This window comes from Elephantulus edwardii, unplaced genomic scaffold, assembly GCF_000299155.1.
Source record: "Elephantulus edwardii isolate Elephantulus edwardi_28Jun2011 unplaced genomic scaffold, EleEdw1.0 scaffold00022, whole genome shotgun sequence".
Lineage (NCBI taxonomy): Eukaryota > Metazoa > Chordata > Mammalia > Macroscelidea > Macroscelididae > Elephantulus > Elephantulus edwardii.
The window spans coordinates 26,300,012-26,314,896 of record NW_006399772.1 but is presented as its reverse complement, the minus strand read 5'-3'; the positions used below and the strand labels follow the sequence as shown (position 1 = coordinate 26,314,896).

At 43.2% G+C, this 14,885-nt stretch overlaps 1 protein-coding gene across 1 annotated transcript in view; it reads left to right on the top strand.

The window, feature by feature from the left end:
- The first annotated feature begins 5 nt into the window (after positions 1–5).
- FAM3C (family with sequence similarity 3, member C) overlaps positions 6–14,885 on the top strand; it is a 56,683-nt gene continuing 41,803 nt past the window's right edge. The window contains exon 1 of the mRNA XM_006882701.1: positions 6–111. Coding sequence (XP_006882763.1) covers positions 6–111 — 106 coding nt within the window. The remainder of the gene's footprint in view (positions 112–14,885) is intronic.

The window sequence follows — 14,885 nt, the reverse complement described above, 5'->3', positions numbered from 1 at the left end:
TGCACATGGCGCTCGGCCTCGGAGGCTCCAGGGCGCGCTCGGCTGCCGGGCTGCGGGGCGGCGGTGCGCTCCGGCCTCCAGGGCGCGCGGCTGCGGGAGGAGATGCGGGCTGTGCGCGCCCGACCCTCAGGGCCCGGGCTCCTGCGTGAAGTTTCTGCGCCTCCGGAGCCGGAGCTACTTTGCATCTTTAAAATCCTTGCAGCCCTGAGATGCGCAGTGGCTGTCATTCCAGAATGGGCGCTTTTCTTTTTCCGGTTACTACTCCCCTTCCAGTTCCGTACCTTGGAGGATTATTTGTGCTCCTAGATCTAAAATCGTAAGAAGAATGAGATTTCGATTCAAGGTGGAATTCGCCAGTGGTGTCTTAGCTCTCTCTGCCCCTCCACTCTTTTTTTATAAAAAGTGAGTCCTGTATCGTACAGAACACATCCTATTGAGAGAACATTTGTTTCTTTTTTGTTGCATTAAAGAAATTAGCCCGAAGTCTCGGCACTGAGGAGAAAAGATACTGTAACACTAGTTGTGTCACTGTACTTGCTTATTGTATACCGGGCAAAGCACTAAGTGCCGGCGCTCTGGTGGCTCATCGGTTAAATTGCTTGGAATTGAGAGATGTGGCAGTGAGCTTCTCTAAAGATTGGAAACCCTGTTGGCAGTTCCCCTCCAACCAGCATGGCCCGGATGAGTCTAGAGTGGATTTAATGGCAGTGAATGGCTTTAGAGCAAAGTGCTTTCATATGCACATTTATTTCATTTCTAGCAAATGCACTAATGAGGTGCTTTTAATTATCTTCATTTGCAGATGAAAATCTGAAGGATCAGATTAAAGGAAGGTTGATGCTTACTGCAGATCCTGGACCTTTGTACCCTTCACTGTCATGTTGGGCTTGGTGGTCATATGTACATGCACACACCCTTTGGAAATATTAACTGTTTATTACAGACGATTATATTGTACAAAAGTGGTTTCCAGGTACCATAGAAAATGAAAATTAGTAACATACCTGATGACGTTCAACAGGGCATTGATAAAGGGAGTACTCAGTTTCTGCTAAAGACACCATCTCTTTCTCTTTTTAGAGGCTTTCTGTCTGAATTGTGTTTACTAATTAAATACCTCTTCCTCACACACTGCCCCATCCTGGGTCCTGGATTTTCTTCAGGTATTAGAAGCTTTCCCCCCACTGCTTCTGTGCACTGTTTTCCAAAGCACATCATTTATTTGCGTAAGAAGAGTTCAAAGCAATGAGTCCCAGTGTTGGTACTTCTCAGGATGACCAGTACAGTGGTTTGTTTGGTCTTTTTTTGTTGTTGTTGTGTTGTTTTTTAGGAGAACAAACATCAGGGTCCTTGACATTTCCATTGTAGGGAGGTGAGTCTGAGAATCACTAGGGTAGTTATGTTCAAATAAACTTTGTGATTGATTTCCTACACTCTCGTTAGGACGTTTAAATACAGGTTGATCCTTTGGAAATTGTTGGCTAATCTTTTTCATAATTAATTAAGGAAACTCAAAAAGAGAAAAGTGTCATTAGAGGGGAGGACCAGAAAGCTAAGATGCTGATAGATGGTTGTGTTTCCTCTGGAAACAAACTAATTTTAAAAAAACAAAACACCACAACAAAACAAAACAAACTGACAGCCATGGCATATAGCTGACCCTTCGTTGGATTTCCAAGGCAGTAAATCACTCAGGAGGAGATTACTTGTCTTTTCTCCCATGTCAAGTGTTACCTATTAGGCTGCTTAGTGGAGTGGACTTGGGGGAGGGATTGTATAACAATGAAAGATTTTTTTTTTTTCCCTTTTTCTTTTCTAAGAGCAAACTGGAGGGGTGGGGTGGGCAGGGAGAAAAGTGCAGCAATAAATGAATGGAAATTTAAAAAAAAAAAGCACAAACAAAAAGAGTCTTCTGTTTCCTTTTAATTCAAAGAACATAAAGACCCTCTGGAGGCCTAGTAGAATGGAGATGCGCTCCCAACCCAAAGGGATGTAATGCCTTCCACCAGCTGCTCTATGCGAGAAAAGATGGGCAGTCACCTCTGAATACCTGCTAGAGAGTCAGCTGTGAGGCTGTTCCAATCCAATGGTGCATAGCAGCAACTAAGGAAGGTGCCCCCCCCCTAATATTGTGTACCCAGTTCTCAAAGCTGAAAACAAGACCCAAGAAGCAAAAGGGCGCTCACAAAAATCTGTCTTGTTTTGAGTTTAGCACCATGGTGACAGTTTGTCTTCGACTCACTCTGGAAAGATTTTTGCCTAAGAAGTAGATGATGTAAATGTTTTAAAGCAGTAATAGTTTTGTGTTTAGCCACATTTATGAATGTATTGGCTGTATTAAGGAGCTCTGGTCATGTAATGCATTACCTGTTGTGCTGCTAACTTAAAGGTCATTGGTTCTAATCTACTAGTCACTCCAAGGGAGAAAGGTGGGTAGTCTCTTATAAAGAGTTCCGGCCTCTGGAACTGATGGATGGCCCGGGAGTTGGAATCTCCTTGTGGGCAGTGGGCTGTGGCCTTGTTATGTCATGCAGTAAATGCCTTAGTCATCTGAAAAGCACAACTGAACAAGGCAATTCTCAAGATCTGCAGACTTCAGAAAGTTTTGTGATTTTTAGGTAGCTTCTGGCTTTCTCTGAGGAGGAAATGAAGTGTATGCTCTCTGCCAGACTCCACAGATGACTCCACATGGATAATTTGTTCATCTCTTCCTCATCGACCTCTTCCATTTGCATTTTCTTTTATACTTCCTTTTTCAGTAGTTGATTTCTTTATGTGCTGTGTGTGGTTTTTCTAGTTTTGTTCTGTTTCACTTTGACGCTGCGATCAAGTGCACATAACATGAGATTAATCATTTCAGTGTGTCCTCCGGTGACATTTACATTCTCAGGGTTGTGCAACCCCCACTTCTGCCTCCTTTCAGAATGTTTGCATCATCCCAAAGAAAATGGCAAACCTGTCAGGCAGGAACTCCCATTTCTCCCATCTCTTAACCTTGACAGCCAGCAATCTCCTGCCTTTCTCTCTGAACCGACCATTCTCTTGATAGTTTCCCTAAGTGCAATCAAGCTTGCCACAGATGCTTCTCTCCCTTACAAGGTGGTGTCGAGGTTCCTTCATGTGCATAATTCCTTTTCGTGGCTGTGTTATATTCCGCCGCATGGGTACACCATGCTTTGTTAATTCATGTATCTACAGACAGCCTCTTGTGGAGTTTAATGTGCCGGTTGGTTGAGAGTTGGACAGGCATCTGGAGCAGCCACTGGGCACGCTTGTACAATTACTTCTTTGAACAAATTGGTTCATGTTCCCCTCCCCCCCAGCCCCCCTTACTGAGGATTTTCATTTACACTCCAGTTATACTGAATCAGAATCTATTTTAACAAGATTTTCAGGTGACTCTTGGGCCTTTCTAGGTGATTCTAATTTGTCTGCACAAAAGTCACCTGGGGGTTTGATTAAACTGTAGCTTTTTTTTTTTTTAATTTAGTAATATGGGGAATCGTCACTCTTGGAACCAGATGTCAGGAAATCAAAGACAAATTGCACTGTGAAAATCTGCTGTCAGGGACCGCTCCAGAGTACCGAGAAGCAATGAAGTCAGTCCAGAGACTAAGGTGCGCCTGATCCAGGCCATGGTCTTCACAGTTGCTTACTATGCATCAGAGAGCTGGACAGTGACTAAGGATGACAGAAGAAGAATTGATTCCTTTGAGTTGTCGTGCTGGAGAAGTCTTGAACATATCATGGACCACCGAGAAAACAAATAGGTCTGCCTTGGAGAAGGTGAAACCAAGTTTCTTGTTGGAGGCTAGGATTTTTAAACTCCATCTCACATACTTTGGGCACGTGGCCAGGAGGGACCAGTCTTTGGAGAAGGACATTATGCTCGGAAGGGTGGAAGGACAGTGTAGGAGAGGAAGATCCTGAATGAGATGGGTTAATACAGTACTGGCGTAATGAAGGTAGTTGTGTTGAATTCAGTGAGACTGGCTCAGGACAGGGCAGCCTTCAGAGCTGTGGTACAGAGAGTCACTGACTCGACAACACACAACAACAATAGTGGAAATGTAGCTTCTTAGCAGGAGGAGGAACGATCTGGTCCAGAGCTCTGAGGCGGGCAGTGCTGTCTGTCAAACCAGTGTAGAGAAACAGACGTGATGGAAATCGATTGTGTTCATAGGTTCTACAAAATGTGCTAAATGCTAAGGCGGTTTGTGATATCAGGTGTACTGTTTATTTGGCGATAACATTCATTTTAATGCATTTGAAGGACCTGTGGTCGACCGCAATGACCTTTTCCCCCCCCTTTTTTTTAAAAAAATCAGTTCTTTGGTAGCTTTCCACCTACAAGTCACTGGCTGACTCACGTAAGTGCTTGGCTATTAATTGAATTGACGGTGGCTCCGACCCACTGAGATTCCAAGAATCAGAAGTCCTCATGGAGCACCGTTCTGCTCTGAAACACACGGGCATCCCATGAGTCAGAGTCAACTCGGTGTCTGCTGTGGGTTTTTCGTTTGTTTTCCTAGCTTTCAGAAAATTTAACATTAGATGTGTACTTTCTTGTGTGGAAATGGCTGGTGACTTACATTTAGGGGTAGAAACAATTGCCCTTCACTCCAGAGACGTGGGAGAAGGAACAGCTCCATTGCTTCATCAGGCTTGATGAGAGTGGAGTTGGCAAAAATGATTCAGAACTAGACCTATCATTTACCATGAGATACAAAATTGCTGCATGAGGTACAGATAGCGACATTGTATGTAAGTGTGAGCCTTTTCCCTGATCTCTTGGAATTTATATTGGACACTTCTTTGCCATACTTACTTTAAGAGCATATCTTTTATGGGATTTCCCCCTCCCCCATTTGTTTCCAGTATCTACCCATCTTTTCCTCTTCTCCCTCCTCTCCCTCCTCACTTCACTCCAGGATGGTAGCGTGAGATTCAAGCAGATTGGATGTCTGACTATTTAAACAGACTCCCATATAAACTTGGAAAAAACAGGCAGAACCAAAAGCCACTTGAATGTCTTAGTGGGGGTGTGTTTGTCTCTGGCTGCCTAGTGTATAAGAAATTGTACTGTCAGCACAAAGTTGGTCAGTTCGAATCCACCAGCTGCTGCAAGGAGGACATACGAGCATTCTCCTCCTCCGAAAACTCACTGGAGGATGAACTTGGAGTCTTTTTTTTCTGTCTTGTGTATGTTTGTGTTCTGAATAGTTGTTGATTGCCTTCTAGTCAAGCATGACTAAGAGCAACCTTATGAACAAAAGGCTTGAAGCCCGTCTACAACTATCAACGTTTATCAGAGTTCATAGAGTTTCCAGAGGCATGCTGTTTAGGAAGTGGAAATCTACTAATTGCATTTCTTCAGCTGGATTATCACTTTTTCAGCACACTTCTGGTTTGGTGGAACTGCAAAAGCAAAACCAAATACTCATCTAGGTCATTTTCAACCAAGTACTGTATGCTTAACATTCCCAGACAACTCTTTCTGCTCACCAGGTGCCCAGATGAATTCACTCCTCCTCCCTTTGCCCTCTACCTCCAAGAAAGAATGACAGATTTTGTCCTTTTCTACTGCAGGGCTTTTCTGGTCTAGATCTGCCTCCTCTGGTCTATCTAAAGTTCTCACACTTGAGTGTAAAGGACAACCCCCTCTGGAATTTGCTTTAAAAAAATGCTCTCCAAGAAGTTCTGCTTCTCCAGGTGTTGGGAAAGAAAGGCTCCCGAAAGTGCATTTTAAAAGAACACTCTAGCTTTTTTGGTGCTCTAGGCTGTGGGTCACTTCATAGTTAGGACTCCAAAGAACTAGTTGCAATGTGTCTTTGGCTCTAAGATGTCCTAGTTTATAAGATACATCATTGTTTTGGTTATTTTATATGTGCATAAAATGCATATGTGCGAAATATGGTTGTAAACCTCACTTAGTTGAAATGCAAGAAGCTGAGTGCACCTTAGACATCAGTAAATAAGAGGGTTATTTACCCAAGGAGTGACAGGCCCCTCTTTTTTGAACTAAAGGATTCTTCTGAAATTCAAGGGCTAATAGATGAAAATGATATGAGCCAATATCTCCCCCCCCCCGCGCTCTGTTGCTAATTAAACGAGTCAATGGTGACTCATTGTGACAATGGATCTGATGGTCCCTGTCCTCTCCTGTGCCATCCTTAAACCCATTGCTATAGTTGCTGTATCAGTTTGTGTTGTTGGGGATCTTCCTCTTCCACTGGTTCTCTACCTTTCCAAGCATGATATCCTCCTCCAGGGATTTGACTCCTCCTTACAACATGTCCAGATGATGTGAGACGGGGTTTCACTCTCCTTACCTACGTGGAACAATGAATAGAGCGTCTATTGTCATTTTAAAAAAGCAGGTTGTTATCAGTACCAGTTAAGCCAGTTGCACAGTCCTATAGAATAGAATAGAATAGAATAGAATAGAATAGAATAGAATAGAATAGAATAGAACAGAACAGAACAAAATGCTGGAGAGTTCCCTAGGCTGTAATCTATGCTCTTGGCACACCCCAGAAGGAGTTTCACCAGGTTCTCTGCTGGAGAAAGATGGGCATTCTCTTGCTGTGTGATTTTATAGCTTCTGAAAACCCACTAGAGGGTCAGCTGTGATTTGGTTCTAACTCATTAACAGTTCTTTTCTTCGAGATTACCTCTGCATGCAGACTGCCTGTTCCTTCTCAGAGCAGCTGGTGTGTTTGAACCAGGTGCTAACGCCACAGAGTGCCCTCAGAGCTCCTCGTGGTACTGCTAATGTTGGTATAAAGTCAGTGCATTGTAGGTCTGTTTTGACTCCCTATTTTTATCCTGCTGGTTTTCCAGTTTCATGTTGGTGATTCAGTTCATATTTCTTATTTCTAACTTCCTTGTATCTCAGTAATCTTCACCTGTTTAGTACAATCCACTGGGGCATTTAAGTGCCGCTTCAATAGCAGATGTGGCCTCACCACCTTATTGCCTGCTTCCTGTTAGGCAACGATGACGATGTTAGGTGCCATCGAGTGGCCTGTGACTCATTGTGACCCTGTGAACACAGATCTGAACCTTGCCTTAGCCTGTGTCTTCCTTATGATCCCTCAAATACTGGAGCCCATCATTCCAGTGACTGTCAGCCCACCTTGTTGGGGCCAGTTCCTCCTTAATGCCAACTAGGTTTATACATTGTATATGTTAAGTGTATATTAATACATTATATACATCTCTCCCCTCTACTAGGTAGTTAGGGGAGATAGCAGTAATGATCAGAAGAAATATTAAATGTATCTTAATACATTATATACATCTCTCCCCTGTATGAGGGAGTTACAGGAGATAGCAGTAATGATCAGAGGAGATAGCAGTAATGACCAGAGAATACAGGAGTAATGATCTGAGGAAATGACAGTAATGATCAGAGAACACACTGGACCCTGACTCTAGTTAGTTAAGAAGTGTGAGTGTGGTTTGTGCATGGTGAGAGACTTACCTGCAGGGCAGATCTGATCTTTACCCCATAGTGAGAAACCTCAGAAGAGCCCTAGGGCGTCTCAGTCAGTGCCAGGGCAATTTCATACTTTTGTTAGATTTGGGGAAGGGATTAACAGAAGGAAATTCTCTTCAGTTTTTGATCTGTGAAGGGTTTGCCAAACGCACAGCTAACAGTTTCTCATTGGTTACTGGAGATATATATCAGGGCCTCCTGGGTGTACTGTGGAGCCCACGTTGACGTGACTCATGGGGAGAATGTGGGTGGTGGGTTGACTGCTTGCTTCTCTCCTGGGGCCATTAGGACGAAGATTACCTGTGTGAATCACTGGCCCCAGATAGCAGGCCACCTTGACTAATGTGCTTCTAGTGAAGAGGATACGTCTTATGGTTATGTTTTGTCTTTTCTTTCACTTTAGAAAAAGGGAATTTGCGCTACCAGTAGATTCAGAACGAACTGGTCGTTGAGTTGATGGCTTTTATCAGCTGTCCCAGGCAGGCTGTCTTTAAAAGAAAGAGACTGCCTGTCTTTCTTCTGAGGAGTAGCTGCTGGATTTGAACCGCCAACATTTTGGTTGCAACACAGCCCCTCTCTCTACTACTCCACCAGTGCTCCTTAGGATTAGAAAGATGTTTTCTAAAGTGTTCATTCTCTCCATTCACTATCAAGGAAACCAACTTGAACACAAAATATCCCAACTGTTGGAGATGTACAGTTAAAAACGAAGTCCACATCCGACCCAGGAAGCCTTTCCATTAACACAGAAGCCAGAGAGAACAGTTTTAGTATTCAGTAGGCATTAAACCAGGGAGGAAGGTAAGTGGCATGGGCTGTCTGCTAAGAGATTATAAGAAGTCAGACCCTTTATTAGAGCTAAGTGGATACAACCCAGGACATCTGTATTTTCAAGATAAAATTGCTGGTTTCGAGTGTTTTTGTAACAAGACCCGAAAACTAAGCCCATCGCCGTCGACTGATTACCACCCTTAGTTACCATTTGCAGACTAGAACAGCCTGTCTGCTCTCTAAGGCTGTAATCTTCATGGGAGCCAGTTTCATCTTTCTCTTACAGAGTGTTTAGTGGATTTGAACAACCAAGCTTTCAGATCCTAGCCAAATTCTTAGTCATTGTACCACCAGAGTTCCTTTACGGCAGGCTATTGTTGGCTGTCCTTGAGTGGACTTAGAACTCATTGTGACACTGTAACAGGTCTGAACCTGGCCCTGTCCTACACTGTCCCTTGTCATAGGCACTGTGTCAGTCCTTCATGTGGGTGGGGGGAGGGTCTTCTCTCTTCCTCTGAACCTCCAGCTCTTGTCCCGTAAAGAGGAATGTTTTCTGGTGTATTGTTTTGTTTTCATGCCTCTATGGAAAGCATTTATTTGAGCATGAAAATGTATGAACGTGTAGCCCAGAATTTAGAGTTGCTTGAAAGCTCAAGCAGCCCTTTCTAAGAGGAGCAGTTTTATGGGAGTTTATGTCCTGCAAACAGCTCAAGTGTGAGAAAGTTAGTATGAGCTGCAAAGCCTAAAAGATGATTGCCTGATCCATTAGGCCAAAGTGAACTCAGTGGCCATGAGCTTGGGTTTTGTGTGTTTGATGCTTTATGGGAACTATTTGCTCTGTATTATGAAATGTAGATAGCTATTGCAGATCGTTTGCACTGCATATGTTCCTTTGTAAATATTACCTCAGACTCATTTACCTCCTGGCTCTCCGAGCTGCTGCAGCTTTCTCATTGCCACATTGTATTTTCTTCTGTCTTTTGCTTTAATTGCTCGGTGGCTGAAAAAACCTATTTTATTCCTGTTGTTGTTTGTTGTTGTGTGCCATCGAGTCGCTTGTGATTCATAGCGACCCTATGTACAACAGCCCTGAAACAACCTCTATCCAGAGCCAACTTAACTGTCTCCAACACATCTATCCTTATTACCCCAGTGACTGTATCAGCCCATCTCACTGATGGTCTCTCTTTCTCAGTCCCTCCACCCTTCCAAGCATGACTTCCCTCTCCAAGTACCACTGGTCCCTCCTTGCAACATGCCTAGAATATGTCAGATAAAGCTTCGGAATCCTTGCCTCCAAGGAGCAGGCTGGCTTCACCCTCTTTAAGACTAACCTGTTTGTTCTCCTGGCAGTCCATGACATATCCAGCACTCTTCTCCAGAACCACAGCTCAAAGCATCAATTCGCTTTCTCTCACCCCTAGTCATTGTCCAACTCTCTGATGCATAATAAGCAATTGTGAAGACTATGGCCTGGATCATGTGCGCCTTAGTCTCCAGACTGATGTCGTTACTCTTCAGTACTCTGGAGAGGTCCCTGACAGCCAACTTTCCCAATGCGGTTTGTCTCTTGATTTCCTAGCTACTGGTACGGAGAGTGTTGATTGTGAAGCCAAGCAAACTAAAGCTGTAAGGAGCCTAATATACTTTAAAATTATCAGTTTGCACTTGGACATTTTTTTCTTATTTTTCTTGAGAAACCCTTGTTCACATGAATATTCAACTCTTTGAGACATCACTCATTTGTTTCAGTGTAGGTGAGAAGTGTTACTTTGGCCAGCTTGGAGTTAATATTAGTAGTCCTGGTGGCAAAGTGGTTAAAACACTCTGCTGCTAACCAAAAGGTAAGCTGTTCAAACCCACCAGCCAGTCTGTCAGAGAATGTCTGCTTCTGTGAGGATCACACACAGCCTGGGAAACCTATGGGACAGGGCTGCTCTGTCCTGCAGGGTAGCTCCGAGTCTAAACTGATGAGTGGACATGGGTTGGGTTTGGAATTACAGTTAGATTGAACTGCACTGTGTTATTGTAACATGCCATCAAGTCGACCTTGACTCATTGCCACCCTGTGAAAGAGGACCCGAGCTCTGCCTTCGCCTCTGCCGTCCACATCATCTCTGACACACTTGAGCGCATTGCTGCATTCCTGTGTCAGTCCATCTGATTGAAGTTCTTCCTCTCTTTCTCTGACCCTCCACTTTTCCAAGCATGATGTGCCCCTCGTCCCCGCCCCAAGAACTAAGGCTGTGGTGTTCGAGAAGAGAACTGGATATCCCATGAACTGCCAAAGAACAAACAGATAAGTTTGGAGAAAGTGCAGCCAGAGTCCTCCTGGGAGGCAAAAATGGCAGAGCTTCATCTCACATGCTTTGGACACGTCTCTAAGAGAGGCTGTTCGTGGGAGAGAGACTTCATGCTTGGAAGGATGGAAGACCCTGAACGAGATGGAGTGACTGCAGCCAGGGGCTCCAGTGTGTCCGAGATAGTGACGATGGCACAGGACGGGACAGGGTTCAGATCTGTTGTTATGAACACTATTGTTATGATCACTGTGTTATGTGTCTGTTGTTATGGTCACTGTGAGTTGTACTCAACTCCATAACACCTGGCAACACGCCCCTCATAGCAACGTGCCCACAGTATGTGAGATGAACTTTCACCATTCTTGACTTTGAGGAGCATCTTGGTTGCACTTTCTCCAAGACATATTTTCTTTTGACACTCTGTGGGTCATTCAGTACTCTCTCCCACGCCACAGCTCAGAGGCATTGATGATTCTTCTGTCATCCTTATTCCTTGTCCAACTTTTAGAAACATAGTAAGTAATTGAAAACAAAATCATAGTGTCTTTAATCTTGTAACATTTTTTTCTAGTTTGTTTCTAATTAAGCACAAAATGAGTGCATTTCAGCATCTACCTTTTCTCCTTCAGGTGGTTAGTTCTAGCACCCATGCTTGTTTGATTCACTTTGACAGACTGTCAAATCTCAAGTGGCCAGTTTGCAACAGAGATTAGCAGTTCCCAGAGCACTTTGCAGAAGCCCATTTGATTGGCATGGCGTTTTTGTCAACAAGCCTGCTTAGTAGGGTATGTCACTTAGGAGCTCTGCTTGCAGTGAAGTGGACTTGTTTGACTTGTCAGCTTCTTGCCAGCATCTAATATAAACTTAGACCAAATCCCTTCACTTGTCTCTAAAGCCGCCTAACACGCATTATAAATAGTAGGCTGTTGGGAAGATAAAATAAAAATGCTTATAAAATTTGCACCACTGTGCATATTACACCTTATTGTGTGACGCTTGATAAGACAATCATGTAGCATATCTTCTTAGAGTTTATTTTGTTGATCCAGAATGTTGTCCTCCTGATTCAGCTGACACAGGTCTGACCCATTCCTCAGCGTGAGAGAGGTAGTGTCACCTGACCTGTGTTTTTATCTTTATTGTTTCTAAAGTTGATTGAACCTAGAGTGATGCCTCCTTATCCACATGGTGCCCTGATTTCTCCTTAAGTAACACAGTTTCAGGGAACTCTGGCAGTGTAGTCTGGAGGGAATTGCCTGGTAACCCAAAGGCTAGTTGAATCTATCAGAGACTCTTTGGGAGAAAAATGCATTAAAGTACTCTCATCTTTGAACAAAGGACTTTTTGCTCCTTTTGACCTTTCTGTACACATACTGCCGGATGGGATCTGCGATCTATTCAGTACGTCTAGTCCTGATCTGATGGCATAGCCTCCCGGGAGTTGTTCTACTAAACGAAAGATAGTGCATCTCTGGTGGTTCTGGAGAAAGACAGGCAAGCTCCTATGCAATTTACAGCTTCCGAAATCTAGTGGAGGCTCGGCTCTGAGTTGGTTCAGGCTTGACAGCAATGAGTTTAAGGGTTATAAAAATTATTATTATTATTATTAATCTGTTTTTGAAGCAAATCAAACCTTAGCCAGAACACATTTTCCAGTTGATAAGATGCTTATGTAGGGAGCTTGCTCTTTTTGGAGTTTCCTCTCCCCAGATATTTTAGTAGAGAACTTGGGTTTTCAGCTGGATGACTGGAGAGCCTTCTGTTGTGGCTGAAGCAGTGAGGGGCTCCGAAGCAGGTTTGCAGCAGGGTGAGAACAGTTGGCGGGTAGGTGAAGTTAAAGGCTGTAGTTGTATGGATGTGCCCCTCCCCCCCCCCCCCCAGCAGACAGTGGAAACCGTGTAAGGAACGCTAAGCCTGTGGGCCCTTGAGCATATTTGCAAAGAATTTCCCTAGGCACATTCAGATAAGATTGGTGGTGGTTGGGGGGGCGGGGGGGGGCAGGCCCAGGTGTTGGTGAAGGCAGTGTGCCATTTCGCCAGAAAAGGCTTTATAACCTGTTGGAGCTTTTAATTTCTGGAGCTCGACAGGGTTTGATTCCCCCCTTGCTTTTATATGATCTGTTGTGACTCCTTCAATATCTCTTTTGTGGTCTTTTCATATTTTCCTAGAGCCTAGAGCTAACTAGTTCAAATAGATACAGATATTGACTTTTCCTATTGTGTGGAAAGTGTTTACATAACAAACACAGGGAAAGAAATCAATAACTATAAACTTCGTACTAGTTTTAAGTGTTGATATTTTCTTCAGGGAAGACTGGGCAGAAGAAGAAGTAGGAGTCTAAGAGCCTGAGGTCCTTCAGAATACTTCCCACCAAAGTCTCTACTGATGAATATGTCATTTCTGGGTAATTTCATAATCAGAATTTCCTTTTGACTGCCTTTCCAGTAGATACCTTGAGTTGCCTGGGAAGGCTGTTTGGCTAAGCTAAGGCCTGAGTTTCCTATCAAGTTCATTTATTTTTCTTTTTTTATAAAGTATCATTTATATTCATTTTATTTTTTTGGAGGAAAACAGATATACTGTGCACATTTCTTTACGTCATCTATTTCTTGTTGGTATCCAGGTAACATCAAAAACTACTTTCTTCACTTCATGTGTGACATTACACTGTGAGTAATGATAATTGATGGACGATGTCAGATTACAGTTCTCTATCTCTCTTATTTTTAAAATCTTAAAGCAAAAGCATGAAGAAAGGAAAGATCCTGGCATTTAAGAAAGAAGCCGTAGCTATAAATACAAAACCCGAATTCTGTCATACCAAAATGCAGGGGCGTTGTGGATTGAATGAGCCTTGAAGCAGCAGCCGGTAGCATTAAACTCAAGCCCCATTTCTGCAAATTACTAGTTCCATGTCTTTTTTAAAATGAGCAATGGTGTCTCTCTGGAGACTAAGGTGCGTCTGATACAGGCCATGGTCTTCGCAATCACTTGTTATGCATCAGAGAGTTGGACAATGACCAAGGAGGATAGAAGGAGAATTGATGCCTTTGAGCTGTGGTGCTGGAGAAGAGTATTGAGAATACCATGGACTGCTAGGAAAACAAACAGATTTGTCCTGGAAAGGGTTAAACCGGGTGACTCCTTGGAGGCAAGGATTCTGAGGCTCCGTCTAACATACTTTGGACATGTTGTGAGGAGAGACAGGTCCTTGGAGAAGGACATCATGCTTGGGAGGGTGGAGGAACAGCGCAGGAGAATAAGGCCCTCTATGAGGTGGATTGATTCAGTGACTGGGATAATTGGGATGGGAGTGTCAGAGACAGTGCAAATAGCACAGGACAGAGCGGAGTATAGGGCTGTTGTACATAGGGTCGCTATGAGTCACAAGCGACTCGTTGGCACATAACAACAACAACAACATTGTTGCACATTTTCTCCTCCCTCCCCAACTCACCCTAAAAAGTACCCCTTGTTCCAAATTGTTGTCGTACATACAATACGTAATTACATATTCATTTTGGACAGTTCTTCCCCTCATCTGTTCTAATGCAGTGTTCATTATCTATCCACTCTTTTCCCATTTTCTCCCTAACTACTTTTCCATTTCAGTCCTATTTTATAACAGTGGTGTTATGTAGTATTTGTCCTTTTGTGACTGAAATGTTTCACTTAACTTTATGTCCTTAAGACTCGCCCATGTGTGTAATATTTTACTGTTTCATTGTTTTTCAGTGCTGCATAGTATTCCATTGTGTGGCTGTACCTTTTTTTTTTCCTTAAAATCCAGTCATTTGTTGATGGGCACTTGGGTTGCTTCTCTCTCTGCTGTTGTGAGTAGTGCAGCAAAAAATATGGGTGGACATTAGTTCTATGAGTTTTGACAAGAAGTTTTAACTCTTTGAATCTCATATAAAAACTGAAGGTTTGGAACTCAGCATTAAAAGTTCCTTATCCTTTAGTAGTCCTAATCCACAACATAAAGAGTCTTCCAAGTATTCTGAAAAATTTACAACCAGGAGAAGATAAAATAAATGATTGGGACCTTCTAAGAATCAAATCCCTATGCGCATCCAGAAACTTCTCTAACAGGGTAAAAAGGGAAGCTATAGACTGGGAAAAGTGTTTGGTAATGACATGTCAGATAAGAGACTTATATCTAGAATTTATAAAATACTTGAGCCCCACAACAAGATAAAGGTGAATAATCCAGTTGAAAAATGGGCACAGGATATGAACAGATACTTCAGCAAGGAAGACATTCAGATGGCCAACAAGCACATGAAGAAATGTTCAAAATCCCTAGCTCT